The sequence below is a fragment of the Leptopilina boulardi genome, unplaced genomic scaffold (genome assembly GCF_019393585.1).
Source record: "Leptopilina boulardi isolate dan_hultmark-lab unplaced genomic scaffold, ZJU_Lbou_2.1 LbouV2_278, whole genome shotgun sequence".
Classification (NCBI taxonomy): domain Eukaryota; kingdom Metazoa; phylum Arthropoda; class Insecta; order Hymenoptera; family Figitidae; genus Leptopilina; species Leptopilina boulardi.
The window spans coordinates 91,219-107,219 of record NW_026137838.1 but is presented as its reverse complement, the minus strand read 5'-3'; the positions used below and the strand labels follow the sequence as shown (position 1 = coordinate 107,219).

At 24.8% G+C, this 16,001-nt stretch overlaps 6 protein-coding genes across 6 annotated transcripts in view; 2 read left to right on the top strand and 4 right to left on the bottom strand.

Annotated features, from left to right (window-relative positions):
- Positions 1-6: 6 nt before the first annotated feature.
- LOC127281785 (probable oligoribonuclease) lies at positions 7-1,043 on the bottom strand. The gene is made up of 4 exons (XM_051305674.1): positions 890-1,043; positions 664-825; positions 357-577; positions 7-266 (listed from the first exon to the last, which is right to left on the bottom strand). Exons 1-4 carry the CDS (start codon positions 929-931, stop codon positions 146-148), a joined length of 546 nt encoding a protein of 181 aa, XP_051161631.1. The 5' UTR covers positions 932-1,043; the 3' UTR covers positions 7-145.
- Positions 1,044-1,203: 160 nt separating this feature from the next.
- Positions 1,204-2,696, bottom strand: LOC127281765 (oligoribonuclease-like). Its single transcript, XM_051305639.1, has 6 exons — positions 2,413-2,696; positions 2,210-2,286; positions 2,073-2,143; positions 1,837-1,998; positions 1,541-1,761; positions 1,204-1,457 (listed from the first exon to the last, which is right to left on the bottom strand). The coding sequence occupies exons 2-6, from the start codon at positions 2,283-2,285 to the stop codon at positions 1,319-1,321; spliced, it is 669 nt and encodes a 222-aa protein (XP_051161596.1). The 5' UTR covers position 2,286; positions 2,413-2,696; the 3' UTR covers positions 1,204-1,318.
- A 71-nt stretch (positions 2,697-2,767) lies between these two features.
- LOC127281762 (protein unc-45 homolog B) lies at positions 2,768-6,573 on the top strand. The gene is made up of 5 exons (XM_051305637.1): positions 2,768-3,038; positions 3,206-3,638; positions 3,711-4,040; positions 4,117-4,557; positions 4,621-6,573. The coding sequence occupies exons 2-5, from the start codon at positions 3,219-3,221 to the stop codon at positions 6,217-6,219; spliced, it is 2,790 nt and encodes a 929-aa protein (XP_051161594.1). The 5' UTR covers positions 2,768-3,038; positions 3,206-3,218; the 3' UTR covers positions 6,220-6,573.
- Positions 6,456-8,783, bottom strand: LOC127281763 (cell division cycle 7-related protein kinase-like). The gene is made up of 9 exons (XM_051305638.1): positions 8,447-8,783; positions 8,106-8,322; positions 7,933-8,026; positions 7,722-7,864; positions 7,538-7,655; positions 7,302-7,476; positions 7,074-7,223; positions 6,882-6,979; positions 6,456-6,744 (listed from the first exon to the last, which is right to left on the bottom strand). The coding sequence occupies exons 1-9, from the start codon at positions 8,493-8,495 to the stop codon at positions 6,622-6,624; spliced, it is 1,167 nt and encodes a 388-aa protein (XP_051161595.1). The 5' UTR covers positions 8,496-8,783; the 3' UTR covers positions 6,456-6,621.
- Positions 8,784-9,375: 592 nt separating this feature from the next.
- The window catches only part of LOC127281768 (lachesin-like), a 69,626-nt gene continuing 63,000 nt past the window's right edge, over positions 9,376-16,001 (top strand). Inside the window, exon 1 of the mRNA XM_051305651.1 lies at positions 9,376-9,919. The gene's annotated coding sequence lies outside the window, so the exon portion shown is untranslated. The remainder of the gene's footprint in view (positions 9,920-16,001) is intronic.
- On the bottom strand, positions 9,916-12,126 carry LOC127281770 (peroxisomal biogenesis factor 3). The gene is made up of 3 exons (XM_051305653.1): positions 11,892-12,126; positions 11,682-11,770; positions 9,916-11,520 (listed from the first exon to the last, which is right to left on the bottom strand). Exon 3 carries the CDS (start codon positions 11,377-11,379, stop codon positions 10,243-10,245), a length of 1,137 nt encoding a protein of 378 aa, XP_051161610.1. The 5' UTR covers positions 11,380-11,520; positions 11,682-11,770; positions 11,892-12,126; the 3' UTR covers positions 9,916-10,242.

The window sequence follows — 16,001 nt, the reverse complement described above, 5'->3', positions numbered from 1 at the left end:
TTAAAATTATTTTTAAAAAAATTCATAATTTTATTTCATTTAGTATTTACAAATTATATTTAAAAACAATTGACAATCAAACAAATTCTCCAAATTAGTAAATTAGTTGATATTAATATTTAAAAAATTAATTTTTCCCTATTTTTCATTGAAATATATGTCTTTTGTAATATTCTAATTCTCGTATACTGTCTTTAATATCATCAAGTGCACGATGTTTTAACAATTTTTTTGGACTATCTTCATATATAGAAGGATTCCAGCGTCTGAAAAAGAATTTTTTTTTTTACACAAATTATATCAATTTTTGCATTATAAAAAATAGTTCAGCGAGAATAATTATTTTGAATTATTACCTTATTAATTCCTTCATAGAAGAAACGTCAATTATTCTATAATGTAAATATTCATTAACTAAAGGCATTTGTGTCATGAGAAATGTTCGATCCATATAAATAGAATTTCCAGCAAGAGGACATTTTCTTTTTGGAATGTATTTTTGTAAAAATTTTAATAATTCTAATTCAGCTTCTGAATTTTTTATTGTACTTTTTTTAGAAGCATCTGTTAATCCGGACTGTACTAAAAAAAAAATAAATATTACAATTTAAGTTTTCATTAAATTTAAAAATATTAAATAAAAATAATTTTGCCCGCAAACACCTTTTCGTGATGATTTGTACACCATTCATCCATTCCATTGAGCTCATCATCTGATTGATGAATAATAACATGAAATTCATTGCTCACTATTTTTAAATTACTATCAGTTACAAGACATGCTAGTTCTAAAATTTTATTTTTTATCGGATCAAGGCCTGTCATCTGTAAAAATAAATTTTTTTAAATAAAATTTGTTTATAATAAAAACTTTTTTTTTTAAACTTGCCTCCATATCGATCCAAACGATATAATCACTGTTTATATCCATTAATAAAAGTTTTAAAAATATAAATTTTCTTTTTCCGATCAATAATTAAATTTTTTTCCTTTACAAAATTGACAAGCACGTGAGATAACTTTTTTTTTGGTTATGTTCTTAAACAAAAGAATCGCGCATGCGTTTCGCAATTTTTTGGACAAAATTCACGAGCAATTAGAACTTCAATTTTAAGCGCTTAATTTAATAATTTTTTTTTTTAATTATTATTTTAATAAAAATTAAATTTTTTTATATGGTATTTTATTATCTTAAAACAATAATTTCATTTTGTTTTTTTTAATATATATAAAAAATTCGTTCTGTACAATTTTTATAATATATACTTAAAAGAAAGTAAATTCGATTAAAATTAATTTAATTAAAAAGAAATTAAATTCATGACTCATTACAATTTGGTTTAAACATGTACCTTCTGTAATAATCTAATTCATCTATACTTTCTTGAATATCAGAAAGTGCTCGATGATTAAAACATTTTTGCGGTCTTTCATCATAGATATTGCGATTCCAACGTCTAAAAAAAAAAAATAGAATGAAATATTTATATTTTTATTATTTTTTAATATATAAAAAATCTGAATAGTTTTTCAAAATTACCTTACGATTTCGTTGATAGAAGAAACGTCAATTATTCTATAATGTAAATATTCATGAACTAAAGGCATTTGTGCCATGAGAAATGTTCGATCCATATAAATAGAATTTCCAGCAAGAGGGCAAGTTTTATATGGACAATATTTTTCTAAAAATTGTAACATCATTAATTCAGCATCATTATTTGTTATTGTACTCTTTCTAGAAGCATCTATTAATCCAGACTGTATAAAATAAAAATATAAGTAATTTACAAATACAATTTTCCACTGATTCAAATTTAGTTATTTTTTTTTTACCTTTCTATGATGCTTTGTGTTCCATTCATCCATTCCAGTGAGTTCTTCATCTGATTGATGAATTACAACTTGAAATTCATTACTGACTGTTTTTAAATTGCCATCAGTAACAAGACAAGCTATTTCTAAAATTTTATTCTCTTGTGGATTAAGACCCGTCATCTGAAAATTTTTTTTTTCAAATACATTTTTATATATATATATATATATAAAGTTTTAAAAATATTACCACATACCTCCATATCCATCCAAACAATGTAATCACTTTTTCTAAATGTAATTGAGGACATTTCTCCTGAATTGCACACTACAATTATAAAATTAAAAAAATTTTTTAATTAATAATTAATAATTATAAGTAATTTGAAAGTACCATTTCTGGAGATGTTGGAAGTTTTATATCGTAGATATTTCATCAAATGTGAAAAGCTCCTTCGTAGAATAATCATTCTGTCAACAATATAAAAAACAAAATAACAAATCACTGTATTTTAAAATAGAGGTTATGTTTATGTGATGTTTTGAAATTTAATTAAAATAAATAAAATTATGCTTAAATAAATGTTAGATAATTACCTTCTTTGACTTTTATTTTGAATATTAATAATAATAAAACAACTGCTATAGAAAATTGTTTTCAATTATAAAAATCAAGAAACATAACCAATTTTTTGATCATTAAATAAATGTAATTTTTGCAACATTTACAAGTTATTCAATTACAAATTAGTTAATTAATTTGTAATTAACATAAAACAATACTACTTTTGTTTACGTAATTTAATAAAAACTAATGTAAATATTTGTAAATGTCATTTAAATCTAACACGTGCTTTAAATCGTATACGACTATCGATATGACAAACGATTAATTAAATTGTCCAAAAATTTAAGAACGAATGAAAATTACTTTCGTGAACCTAACCTAATTTTGACATCTACAAAAAACCGGATTATCCAAAATAGACATACGACCTATTTTTAAACAAAAAATGTTGCGTGTGTTTATGATTTAATTTGGGCTTCGTTCCAAATAAGTTTAAAATAAACTAATCTTCCGTTAACGTTTTAGAAACGTCGAGATAATTCTACATCCATTTTAAATGCATCCGAAGAGTGAGAGAGTCTTCAGTACATTTTTTGCTCTGATATTATAGTGTTTTAATTTTTGTGAATACAACTTAATATTTTTTAGAAAAATCGTAAGTGTACTTAAAAATATAAAAAAATAAATTACTTTCGTCTTATTAAGTAACGATTTAACATTTCCATAATTTGTAATTGATTTTTCTAAGCTTTAAGTTAATTTAAAATTATGTAATAATTATAAAAAAAAAAGTGTTTAATTTAGTGTTTTTTTTTATTGTAGTTCAAGAACAAAAATGACGAAAGAAGTATTGACATCTCAAGAATGGAAGGAAAAGGGAAATATTGAATTTAATAAAGGCAATTGGAATGAGGCACTTAGTTTTTATACAAATGCATTAAATTTATCGCAGGATGATAATTTTGATAAGGCAGTTTATTTAAAAAATCGTGCTGCTGTTCATCTTAAACAATTAAATTATGATAAAGCAATTAAAGATTGCGATGAGGCGTTAAAAATTTCTCCCAATGATCCAAAAGCACTTTTTCGTCGTTGTCAAGCATTAGATGCTTTAGAAAGATACGAGGAAGCATATCGTGATGCACGTTTTATAATTAATGTCGATTCAAGTAATAAAGCAATACAACCAATTATTGCACGACTTCATGAAATTGTTCAAGAAAGAAGTAAACAAAATTCACGTGTCAGCTCTAAGGTATACTTATTTTTTTATTTTTATTGAATTTTTCTTTTTTACATTTTTTTTTGAAAAATAAATTTCTTACAGGTTTCACAAATGTTTGACGTAGCATTTAATATGGAATCGGATAAAGAAAAAAGAGAAACGGCAATGAATAATTTATTAGTTCTTTCGCGTGAAAAATCCGGTGCTGAAATAATGTTCTCTGAGAATATAATAACAAAAATAATTCAATTATTGAAACTTGATAAAAATGATGATGTTATTATTGCTGCAATTCGAATAATTGCCGAACTTTGTAAGGATAATGTAATACGAACTGATAGTCTTATACGAGAAGTTGGTGTGCCTTGGTTTTTGGATATGGTTAATAGTAAAAATGAAGAACGTGTTAATGCAGCGCAATATTGTATGCAGGTAGGGAAAATAATTTTTTTTTTCTGTATTTAAAAAACATTTTTTTCTGTATTTAAAATATTTTTTTTTTTTGCAGACAATACTTAATTCGTACAGTGGATTGACTAATAAACCAGATTCGAAACCAGATAAAGAGAGATGTGAGAAATATAAAAAAGAGATCGATACAATTTTATCGTGTTTGGTATTTAGTACAACGAGTCGTGTAATTTCTGGTTTTGCTCGCGATGCTATTATTGAATTACTTATAAGGAATATTCATTATACTAATTTAAATTGGGCGGAACAATTGGTTGATATTCGTGGTGTTCAACGTTTAATGGAAGTTGCTAGCGAACTTTCGGAATATAAATACGAATCAGCGATGGAAATTACTGATTCAACGAGAACAGTCACCAGCGTTTGTTTGGCGAGAATTTATGAAAATATGTATTACGATGCAGCAAAGGCAAAATTCACTGAAGCTATCGATGAATTTATTAAGGATAAACTTTTAACACCGGATATTGAGTCAAAGGTAAGAAAATATAGAAATTTGATTTAAAATCAATTTTTTGTAAATTGAAAATTTTTTATTCAGGTACGTGTGGTTGTTGCAATAACGACCCTTTTACTTGGTCCATTGGACGTTGGCAATAGTATTGTGGCAAAAGATGGTGTTATGCAAATGATTTTAGTAATGGCTGGAACTGATGATATTTTACAGCAAAAAGTTGCATGCGAATGTATAATAGCAAGTGCATCGAAAAAAGATAAAGCAACAGCAATTATTAGTCAGGGTGTGAATATTTTAAAACAATTGTATCAATCAAAAGACGATTCAATACGTGTTCGTGCACTTGTTGGTCTTTGTAAACTTGGCGCATCGGGTGGTTCCGATGCAACATTTCGTCCATTCGCCGAAGGTGCAACATTAAAACTCGCTGAGGCTTGTCGACGTTTTTTGATTAATCCAAAGAAACAAAAAGATATGCGAAAATGGGCCGTGGAGGGTCTTTCATATTTGACATTTGACGCTGAAGTGAAGGAGAAATTAATTGAAGATAAAGATGCAATTCGTGCAATGATTGAACTTTCACAATCGGGTGATAAATCTGTTGTCTATGGTGTTGTCACAACACTCGTTAATTTATGTAATGCTTACGATAAACAAGAAATGATACCCGAAATGTTGGAGTTGGCAAAATTTGCGAAACAACATATTCCCGAGGAACATGAATTTGATGATGAGGATTTTGTGAGCAAACGTTTGTGTTTGTTGACAAAAGCTGGTGTTACAAGTGCATTGGTGGCACTTTCAAAGACTGATAGTCAAAATTGTAAGGAATTAATAGCGAGAGTGTTTAATGGAATATGTAGTCAACAGGAAAATCGTGGTATTGTTGTACAACAAGGTGGAGGAAAAGTTCTATTACCATTGTCACTTGAAGGTACGGATAAAGGAAAGAAACAAGCTTCACAAGCATTGGCACGTTTGGGTATAACAATTAATCCTGAAGTTGCATTTCCTGGTCAACGTTTGTTTGAAGTTATTACACCATTGTTAAATCTCTTGAATCCTGAATGTTCAGCATTGGAAAATTTTGAGGCATTAATGGCACTTTGTAATATTGCTGGCGTTAATGATTCAGTGAGAAAGAGAATTCTCCAAGAGGGTGGATTGCAAAAAATTGAAAATTATATGTATGAGGAGCATGATATGTTGAGAAGAGCCGCCACTCAATGTATGACAAATATGGTAATGTGTGAGGAGACAATTAAATTATTTGAACAAGAAAACGATAGAGTGAAATATTTGACAATTCTTTGTGAGGAGGAAGATTTAGAAACAAGTATGGCAGCCGCTGGTGCATTGGCAATTGTTACTTCCGTTAGTAAAAAATCTTGTTACAAAATATTTGATGTACAACGTTGGATTGAGGTAATGAGATTTTTATTGGCAAATCCAAATATGGATGTTCAACATCGTGGTATTGTTATTGTACTAAATATGATAAAGTGTACAAAAGAAGTGGCTGGTAAAATTATTGAAACTGATATTATGGAGATTTTAATGGCTCTGACAAAAAGTAATGATGTTGATAAGAAAATACAAAAAATTGCCGCTGAAGCTTTAGAGGAGGCGAGTAAATGGAAAGTTATTGAAAAATTTACTGATACAGAAAATGCAGTCGACTGAATTACATATTTTTATTTCAACAATTTTCATCATCACCAAAATGTGCCTTCCATGTTGTTAATGTTTTATGAATTAAGCATTTTTAGATTTTTATTTCTGCTGAGATACGTAAGTTTTTGTAATTATTTAAATATAGATTGTTAATCGAATTAAAAGAAAAGGTGTTAATTGTTTTAATTTTCTAGAAATTATTAATTTTAAAAATTTAGGTCACATTTAATTGAAAAAGAAATAAATGCGGAAAATTATAATTTATTCTGTAAAACACAGCCAACAATTATTATTAACAATTATCCAAATACAAATTTGTTAAACATTTTATAAATATATTATTCAGAAACTATATGAAATAACTATGTTTAGCATTTTTATTGATATGGTCCTCATTGAAAATAAATTTGATTAGAATTTTAAAAATGGATGTTTGAGAGCTTCAGTAGCTGTTATTCGCAGTCTATGATCCACTTCCATTAGTTTCGATAATAAGTCAAATGCTTCTAGTGGAAAATATTTCTCTGAAGATTCCTTTACAAAAAATAATTAAATTATAAAACACTATCTATTTTGTTAACATAAAATTAATGAAAATTAAAAAAAAAAAGAATTAAATTTTGAATAAAAAGCAGCGAATAAATAAAAGTGAAACTAAAGAAAAATAATACCTCTTCAGATTTTATATTTTTGTCTCTGTTTCGTAACTTTTGACAAAGTTTTACGATATCAACTGGTGGGATTTGTTCGGGAATTGTTATCTTTTTTCCTAGTTTTAATGAAAAATAAAATAATAAACAAATAAATTAATGCAAAAAAAAAAGAAAATAAATTATTTTTTGCTGAAAAAAAAGAAAAATTACCTAATTTTCGTGCACAGAGATGAATTTTATCAGATCCAAAAATAGTGATAATTTCTGCTAAAGCAGTACCATCATCTGGAGATCGAAAAAAAGGTTGTGTTGCACTAAGAATTGATAATAAAATAACTCCACTCGCCCAAATGTCAATTGCTAAAATTTAAAAAAAAAAGAAACTTCTAAGTATGAAAGAAAGAAAAATAATTAAATTATTAAAATAATAATTTAAACCTGGTGTTTGAGCAGGATGTTTTAAGAGAACTTCCGGTGCTCTGAATCCTGGAGTACCAGCTCGAGGTGCAACTTGTGCGGGTCTTATTAAACAAAGAGAGCAAACTTTTGGTTTTCCGAAACAATAACATTTTTCTTCCAATTTTCCTAGAGACGTAGGAGAACTTTTAGTCACCTGAAATATTGATTATGTTACTTTTATATTAATATTTTAGAAGTTATTGTTTTTTTTTTACCTCATTTTCTCTTTTTCTTTTTACATTATCAGCGACAGGTGGTGTTAACGGTTTTATATTACTTTTATTAATATCTCTTTTGTAATTTTCAGCTAAACCAAAATCAACTAAAAGATATCTGAAAAAAAGAATCAAATTATTTTTAAAAAAAATTAATTTTTATATTCATTTAATTAAATATTACCTTCTATTAGAACGATCGTATAAAAAATTATTGGGTTTTATATCTCTGTGCATAATATGAAATCTATGCACTCTTTGCAAGGCAGTTAATAAGGCACGCATATAATGTTTTGTCTCATCCACTGTCATATCTTGTACATAATCCTAAATAAAAATAATTCTCAATAGTGAAAAAAATATCAAAAATTGATAATTATATATTTAAATATTACCATAAATCTATCATGCCTCATAAAAGGCATAACTAAAACAACTGATCCTGCATGTCTTAAACACAATTCCAATCCGGCTACATGATCTTGACCCCTGAAAAATATTTTATTTATTTAGAAAATAAAAATTTAAATTAATTCCACAATAAAATTTATTAAAAAAAATTACTTACCCAATTTTTTTAAGACAATTCATTTCACGTTGAATTCTTGAAGGATGACACGTAGGTATTAAATGTTTAATAGCAAACTTTTTGGAATCTTTGGAAGACTTGAGAGTTGCTAAAAATACGGAACTAAAACTACCTTCACCAACTTTACAGTGTATATTAAATAAATCATTTAATGCTGGTACAGTTTGTAACAATAGGGAAATTTCCTCTTTATCCTCTGTAAAATTCATGATTATTAATTCTTTATTAAAGAAATGTTTGTGACAAAAATTGCATTCGTCAGCATAGAATTTTGCTGACTAAAAGAATATTTCTGTATTAAAAGACATTAATTATTTTACCTGTATAATTATCATCTTCTGATTTCTGTGATTGTTCACTTTTATCCATTTTTTTAGTGATATTTTTATATTAAAAAATGGAAAAATGTTATACATACATTTTTACATTTTCTTATAAGAATATTATAAAAACTAACCTTACATTTTAAAAAGGCGCCAAACATTCATTTGTTGACATTTTTTTGTGATTGTCTCAAAAAAAGAACAATTGTAATTTGAATAATAATACAAGTAGTAAAAATGTAATTAAATTACTAATTTTGTTTCAAATTTGTTTGATAATTATTAAATTGCTTTATTATTTTCAAATTGTATATAAACAAAAGTATACAGCAGACGACACTTTTAGCGCGGTAATAAGTGTATAATTTAAAAATAATCTAAGAATTTAATTATTTAATTAAATTCAATTAGTCTTTAATTTTAATTAATTTATTTTTTTCTATTATAACTAGAAAAGTGTTTTATTTTAAAAATTGTAAAGCAATTTTTATTAGTTCTATTTATATTTTTAAAAATTAAAAAAGTATACAGTGGAAATTTTCGAGTTGAGTTGCTAACTTCACAGTAATCAGTTGCTGGAAATCGTCTGAGCGGGAAGGACGTGTGTGTTGGAGCAGTTCATTATTTTTCATTTTTTCTGGTAAAAATTATATAATTTATAAATATTTATTAACGTATCGTTAAACAAAGTCGATTTTTACATTGTTAGTAGACAATAAGTCTATTTTTTTTAATTATTGTCAACAGAAGTTGTTAAAATTTTTTCATAGAGTAAACATAACCTCAATTTCAAAAATTTTCGTTTTGCTATTTTAATGTTAACTACAAACAAATTTGTTGAAAGTCGATTAGAGAAGTGTAATACATTTTTAAAATTACTATTTATTTTGGTTATATAAACTAATTAAATAGATTTTCTCAGAATTATCAGAATCATTAAATTGTAAATTCAGTTAATTTTTTTTCCAATTAGTATCGAAATTTCAAATTTCGATTAATCGAATCGATTAGTCGATTCAAATTCGATTATGCTCCAACTTCACTTCGCTAGCATCAAAATCGCGGGAGAGCGCCGTAGGGCGGGTCGATAACTGAAAAACGTAACTAATTTCAGTTTTTCTCGTATTTAATTTAGTTTTCACGGTTAATTTGATTAAAGTTCTATTAAAGAAAGTTTATTTTTACATAAAAAGGAAGTGTTTAATTAGTGCCGGTAATTTTTTTTGCATAAAAATAGTGAATTAAAATTTTTTGCAAAACGGACATAACCTCAATTTGAAAAAAGTCGAACTGTGCGGTTTTCGTTACTGATTTCAGTGTTGTGTTTTAAAACAAGAATAAGTGTTTTATAATACAGTGTTTTGTGTTGTGAAAAGTTAAAATGTGGATGGAATTATCAATTAAAAGATCTAAAAATCCCACGATGGATGCGAGGAGGAATCAAAAGTTTGGAGAAATTCACAAAAAATGGTAATAGTCAAATTTTTTATTGAAAGTATATTTTTATAGACTATACAAAAATTGCGACTGTGAGTACAAATATTTTAAGAATTATATATTAAATGCTTTTTTAAGATTTTACGATCTGCAATGTTTCATACAATAATATCGTGTTTAAGACAAAATAGTTTTATGTGATGATTTTTTTTTTTTTTTTTGAACTATAATACATTATTTATATATTTATCTAAAACATTCGAATTTATGTCATTCGACATTTATTGGAATGGAAAAATTAAATAAATATTTACAAATACTCTGCACAAAAAAAAACATATAATTGAAAATTAAAATTAAAAACTAAACGCTTCATAGACATTCGCTCCTAATGTTTTGAGTTTATCATTTAATGTCAATCGTTGTAACCAATCGGAAGGTACATCTCTTGATGTAGGAACATCCGGTACTTGTCCATTGATAATTGGAATAATTTTAGCCATTGGCATTGCAACTTTATTTAAATTGACAAATTCATCAGCAGATTTTTCCACAGAATTTGTCCAAATTGTTTCTTTTTCACCTGAAGTTCCTGGTGCTGGTAAAAATTTATTATTTTTTATTCCATTAGTTTTAATAGTTGAATCACCAAAATATTCTGAAATATGATCAATTACTAGGACAAATCCACTTCTGATACTTGTTTGTATCAATGTTTGTACTTCTTCACTTTCTAAAAGATCTAATGTTTCATTAATCATTTTTGATAAAATAATGTCTGTCTCTTTTTCGCAATTCGGTGGAATCATGTAATTTGGTAAATTTTTAACTGGATCAATTTTTGAATCAGCAGAAACAAGTGATATTATTGACCAATAAATTTGTTCCAAATCTCTTAATGTTAATTTATCACGCAATGAAGTGGATGCTGTTATTTCTTCAACTTTTTCCTTGACCAATGAACAAAGTTTTTCAATTCCCTCGTCCATAAAATAGCCACAAAGTGACATATATTTTTGTTGTGTAATTTCATTGGTTTTTATTGTTCCATTTGGATTTTGTGAACTTTTAAACATATAACCACCAACAAGATTTAATTGAATTCTAAGTGTAGCAACTAACATTGCGTGTGCATAAATAATAACAGCTGATCTTGAAATAGCGAGAATTTTCAAAATATTCCATGTTGCAACTTTATCTGAACAACCATTGCGAAGTTTATTGACAATTGTTTCTGTGTCCAATACTTTTGTCACTGAATTACGAACACTTGTAGCTAATGTCAATATTGTTTGATCACATGTTCGTTCTGTACTTTCAAAATGTTGCGATCGTCGTGTTCGTTCGAGAAGTTCACGTATTTCTTTCTCTTGCCATTCGCGAAGTTTACGTTGAGTATATCTTGTGATTAGAATAAATCCACCAACTACCACTCCACTGATGATAAACTTTCGTTTATGTCGATTTAAAAATCCTCGTACTCTTGAAAACATTTTTGACTCGTGGGGGGTTTCTTTTTTTTTAAGATTACTACTTTGCTAATGCTAATTCCATTTTTTCTCTCGTTAATTGAAAAAGTTTATGTTGATTTTGTAAATATTAATTTTTTTCTAGAAATTTTCTCTCAAAACATTCTGAAACATAATTTTTATATTATTTATCGCATTTCCTTATCATAAATAGCAAACATAACCAAACTTTTTATGATTGAAGGATTTAATTATTGATAATCATCAAATAGATAAAAGACACTACAATAGATAAAAAAAAATTAATTAACAGTAAATGTATTTACCTTATTATTACTCGAGTTACGTTCTTTTTTTTAATAATTTCCGTATTTTTTTTACTCCAGTGCTGCTATTCACAGAATTGTAATTTAATCTGAAAAAAACTAAGTATAATTTACTAAAATAATGGAGATAAAAAAATCTCAATATAATGTTTCTTTTTTAGTATTAAATTAAACAAAAACACAGTAATTATAATTATAATTAGAGCTAACCTGAATTTTCATTGAAATTAAATATCATATATAAGAGGCACAATTCCACACCTCTTTGAACTTTGATTTGAATAGAATATACACATTTAAATTACATCTACACCATTATTTGTAAAAAAAAAAAAAGTTGTCTGATTTTGACCTTTAAACTATCGTAAAGTGTTGTTGATTCAATTTTTTTTATACAAAAATATATTTATTTTCTTTGTTGCACTGCGGTGACAGATACACGACTCAGTCGATAATGTCGCTTTTTGATGATAAAGAAAAATTTCTTTTTATCATATGGATCGATATCAATTGAAATTTTTAATTTACGAAAAAAAACATGAAAAATAAAATTAAATTCTAATCAATAAAAAAAAATCGAGAAATAATTGAATTTTAAAAAAATTTCTTTTATTTTATTTCTTTTTAAAATAATTTTTAAAAAAATTATAATTGTTGATTTTGGTTTATGCGTAATATTATTTTCGTAAATTTATTTAAGTACTTAGAAATTAACGAGAGGGAGAGAGAGAGAGAGTGTCGAGTACAATAGCATTATAAATGATTATTTATTTAACTTTGTTAATGACATATATTGTGGAAAATCGAAGGAATAATGAATGTATTCGATGCGTTTGGAAACGTTGCCATTAATATTCAACGCGTATAATATAATGCCGTGAAAATTCACAGGGGAAACTTTAAAATTATACACACATACAATCGCGTATTTAAAATCCCTCGGTAGATTTGGCGTAAAAATTTGACGATTTTAATTGTTATTGAAATTTATTTTCTATGTATACATATATATATATATATAAAGCTATGACAAAAATCGATGTGGTAAACATTAAAATTAAAAGGTTTTTTTTTTCATAAATAGTGACAATATTTCAAATATTAATAATGCGTGAATTATTATTTTTATTTAAAATGACAAAAAAATTTAAAAAAAAATTTTTTTGTAAATAAAAATCAAAAATTAAAATTTTTTTTCTCTATAATGAAAAAAAATTTATTTGATTTAAATAATCGATTACTTGATTACTCAAATAAATATTTACTTGAACCAAATAATTTTTATTTGAGTCAAGTAAATAACTAATTATTAGTAAAAAATTATTAATTTTTTATAGAAATGTAACTTAAAAAATAGTTGAATTTGATTAAATTAATTAGTTATCATTAGTTATTTTAACATAAGCTAAAAGTGAATTTTACTAATAATTAGTTTTTTTTAACTATAATTAATTAGGAGTTTTTTTAATTCGAAATAAAAATAAAGCAGTTTTTTTTATTTTTTTTTTGCAAAATAATATCTTATTGAACAATTTTATTGACATAATATCCATAAAATACTGAATTCGATCGTTGTAGACGATTTCAGAAAAAAAGTTAATTTAAAAAATCTAATAGAAGCTTTCTCGCTGCTAAAAAACTGCGGTCACCGGGTCAAGTGTTTTATTTGATTGCCAGTCTCAAAGAATTCTATTGAGATAAAATTATTATACGGCCGGTTCAAATTTTATTTTTTTTTTATTTAAAAAAATTATTAATTGTTAGTTAAAAAAAAATCAAATCTGTCTAATAATTGAATTAGTTATATTTGACTAAAATTATTATTTTATTATTATTTATTTTTATTATTAATTGAATAAAATTATTATTCTACTGTTATTTATTTTTTATTATTTTACTAAAATTATTATTTAAATATTATTTATTTTTATTATTAATTGAATAAAATTATTATTTTACTGTAATTTATTTTTTATTATTTTACTAAAATTATTATTTTAATATTATTTATTTATTTTTTTTTATCTAAAAGTTTATTTAGCATAAATTATAATCCAATGTATTTAATATTAACAATTAATTTTTTTAATTAAATGATTATAAAAAAAATTATTACTGATTGATTTTTTTGCTTTTAAAAGTAGTTCGTTTTTTTTTGACTAATTCAGAATTAGAGAGAGTGTTAGTAGGGAATAATTGTAAAACTTTCTTGATATATAATACCTATATTCGTAAAAGATGAAGATGATGAGTGGGGGGGGTAGAGGGGGAGGAGTATTAAAGGAAGTATTTTGACTTTTAAGCTCCGATTAACTTTTTCTCAGCGCACAATTCTCGTTATTTTTGTACGACAACAAGCCCCGAAGATAAGGGGAATTAAGACTTTAGATTCAGACTTGAACTTCATCCAGATAATCTTAACCCCTCTTAATCCTGCCAACAGCTTCCACAGTCATACAGATCAGTACCGTGTATATATATATATATATATATATATATATATATATGTGAAGAAGGCGCAGTTTTTTGCTTCTTCTTTTTCCAAAAAACTTTCACATATAATCCCTTCAGCTTAAGGGTTTTATTACAAAACCTGTATATACGTGCGTTTGCGATATGATTCTCAGGAAAAATATTTACGAAAAAAAAGAACGTTCCATTTTTAATGAAAAATGTTGTTTTTTTTTTAGTTTTCTTTTGATAATTTATTAATTACAATTTTAGAAATTGTGAGAAAAAAAAATGTATTTGGATATCAAAGCAGCATGAAAAGGAATTTAAAAAGTGGCAATATACATTTTTAAACTTTTATTTTTGGCGCGCGGTGCAAAAGAATTCTCCTCTTCCGTTTTTATATTTTTAAAAATACGATTTCCTGTAAAGTCGTATACTGAGACTATTCAGAGAAAGAATATGAAAATCTATGAAAGAGTCGACCCCACCGTTCTTTCCACTATTTATCCCACATATAACAGGGTGTATATGCTATATATATATAATATATATACTTATTTTCTAAACATTTATCAGATAAACTTCCAAAAAAATAATATATATATATATATATATATATCAAATTTTTATTTATCAATATTCTTTTACAAAATTGTTTTAGAAATTTTTATTTATTTATATTAATTAAATATTTATAATTACTATCTAAATTTTATAATTAGTAAAATTTTAATTAATTTGAATTAGTGACTCAATTTTTTCTTTGAATTAGTTAAATTTTACTAAATTGATAGTAGATTTCTATGCAATTCATTCGTTAAATTAATTTAATTAATTATATTAATTAGTTAAATTTCAATTAATCACTCAATTTTTATTTAAATTAATTACTCTTTACTAAATCTGTAGTAATTTTTTTAAAATATTAATTAGTAAAATTATTTTCATTAATTATATTAATTAGTAATAAGTGACTCAATTTTTCCTTTTGAATTAGTTAAATTTTACTAAATCGATAGTAATATATTTTTTTAATATATTTATTTTTAAATATATATTAATTAATTTATATTAATTAGTTAACTTTATATTAGTTTTTAAATTTTACTAAATTTTAAATTTACTAAATACTAAATTATTAAATTCAACAAATTATTATTATTATATAAATTAAAATAAATAATATTTTAATTAGTTAAAAATAATTATATTTAAATATTAAATTAATTACTATTTATTTAAATACTATTATTATTATATTTAAATTATAAAATTTTATACTATCGATTTAGTAAAATGTAACTAAAATTTTTTTTTAACATTAATTAGATTAGTTTAATTAATTATAATAATTAGTTGAATTTTAATTAGTGATTTAATTTTTATTTTTGTATTTTTTTTACCATTAATTAGTTAAATTTTACTAATTCAAATTTAAAAAATAAATATTTAAATTCTGGGACAATAATTGTTATTTTTAACTAATTAAATTATTATTTTTAATTTAATTAATAATATTGTGTTAAATTTTATTCTTTTAGTAATTTATTTATAATTATTTTGCAAAACAGTGAAAAGATAGTTTCTAGATTTTTTTGTAGTAATGAAATATATATAGGGAACATTTTAGCAGGATCATGTCGAGTTAATATTTTAGAGAAAGTGATTCAGGTAATTAAAGATCGTCTGACGTTTTACGGTCCTGTTGGGAAAGGACTTTGATGTGGCAATTGACTTTCATATATATATATATATATATATATATATATATATATATATATATATATATATATATACGTGTATCACCACCAGAAAGCTAAAGAAATGAGTTGACCACATACTATATATACCAGATTTTATAGATTG

What these genes read in the sequence shown, in the direction of transcription:
- LOC127281785 (XM_051305674.1), bottom strand. Translation starts at nt 931, where the DNA reads ATGGATATAAACAGTGATTATATCGTTTGGATCGATATGGAG. An exon ending in GTACAAATCATCACGAAAAG is followed by an intron (nt 578 to 663) that starts GTGTTTGCGGGC and finishes TTTTTAGTACAG; the next exon opens with TCCGGATTAACAGATGCTTC. An exon ending in TCTATGAAGGAATTAATAAG is followed by an intron (nt 267 to 356) that starts GTAATAATTCAA and finishes ATTCTTTTTCAG; the next exon opens with ACGCTGGAATCCTTCTATAT.
- LOC127281770 (XM_051305653.1), bottom strand. Translation starts at nt 11,379, where the DNA reads ATGTTTTCAAGAGTACGAGGATTTTTAAATCGACATAAACGAAAGTTT.
- LOC127281762 (XM_051305637.1), top strand. Translation starts at nt 3,219, where the DNA reads ATGACGAAAGAAGTATTGACATCTCAAGAATGGAAGGAAAAGGGAAAT. An exon ending in ATTCACGTGTCAGCTCTAAG is followed by an intron (nt 3,639 to 3,710) that starts GTATACTTATTT and finishes AATTTCTTACAG; the next exon opens with GTTTCACAAATGTTTGACGT. An exon ending in CAGCGCAATATTGTATGCAG is followed by an intron (nt 4,041 to 4,116) that starts GTAGGGAAAATA and finishes TTTTTTTTGCAG; the next exon opens with ACAATACTTAATTCGTACAG.
- LOC127281763 (XM_051305638.1), bottom strand. Translation starts at nt 8,495, where the DNA reads ATGGATAAAAGTGAACAATCACAGAAATCAGAAGATGATAATTATACA. An exon ending in ACATCCTGCTCAAACACCAG is followed by an intron (nt 7,224 to 7,301) that starts GTTTAAATTATT and finishes TTTAAATTTTAG; the next exon opens with CAATTGACATTTGGGCGAGT. An exon ending in TCTCTGTGCACGAAAATTAG is followed by an intron (nt 6,980 to 7,073) that starts GTAATTTTTCTT and finishes CATTAAAACTAG; the next exon opens with GAAAAAAGATAACAATTCCC.
- LOC127281765 (XM_051305639.1), bottom strand. Translation starts at nt 2,285, where the DNA reads ATGATTATTCTACGAAGGAGCTTTTCACATTTGATGAAATATCTACGA. An exon ending in TTCCAACATCTCCAGAAATG is followed by an intron (nt 2,144 to 2,209) that starts GTACTTTCAAAT and finishes TTATAATTGTAG; the next exon opens with TGTGCAATTCAGGAGAAATG. An exon ending in ACACAAAGCATCATAGAAAG is followed by an intron (nt 1,762 to 1,836) that starts GTAAAAAAAAAA and finishes TATTTTATACAG; the next exon opens with TCTGGATTAATAGATGCTTC.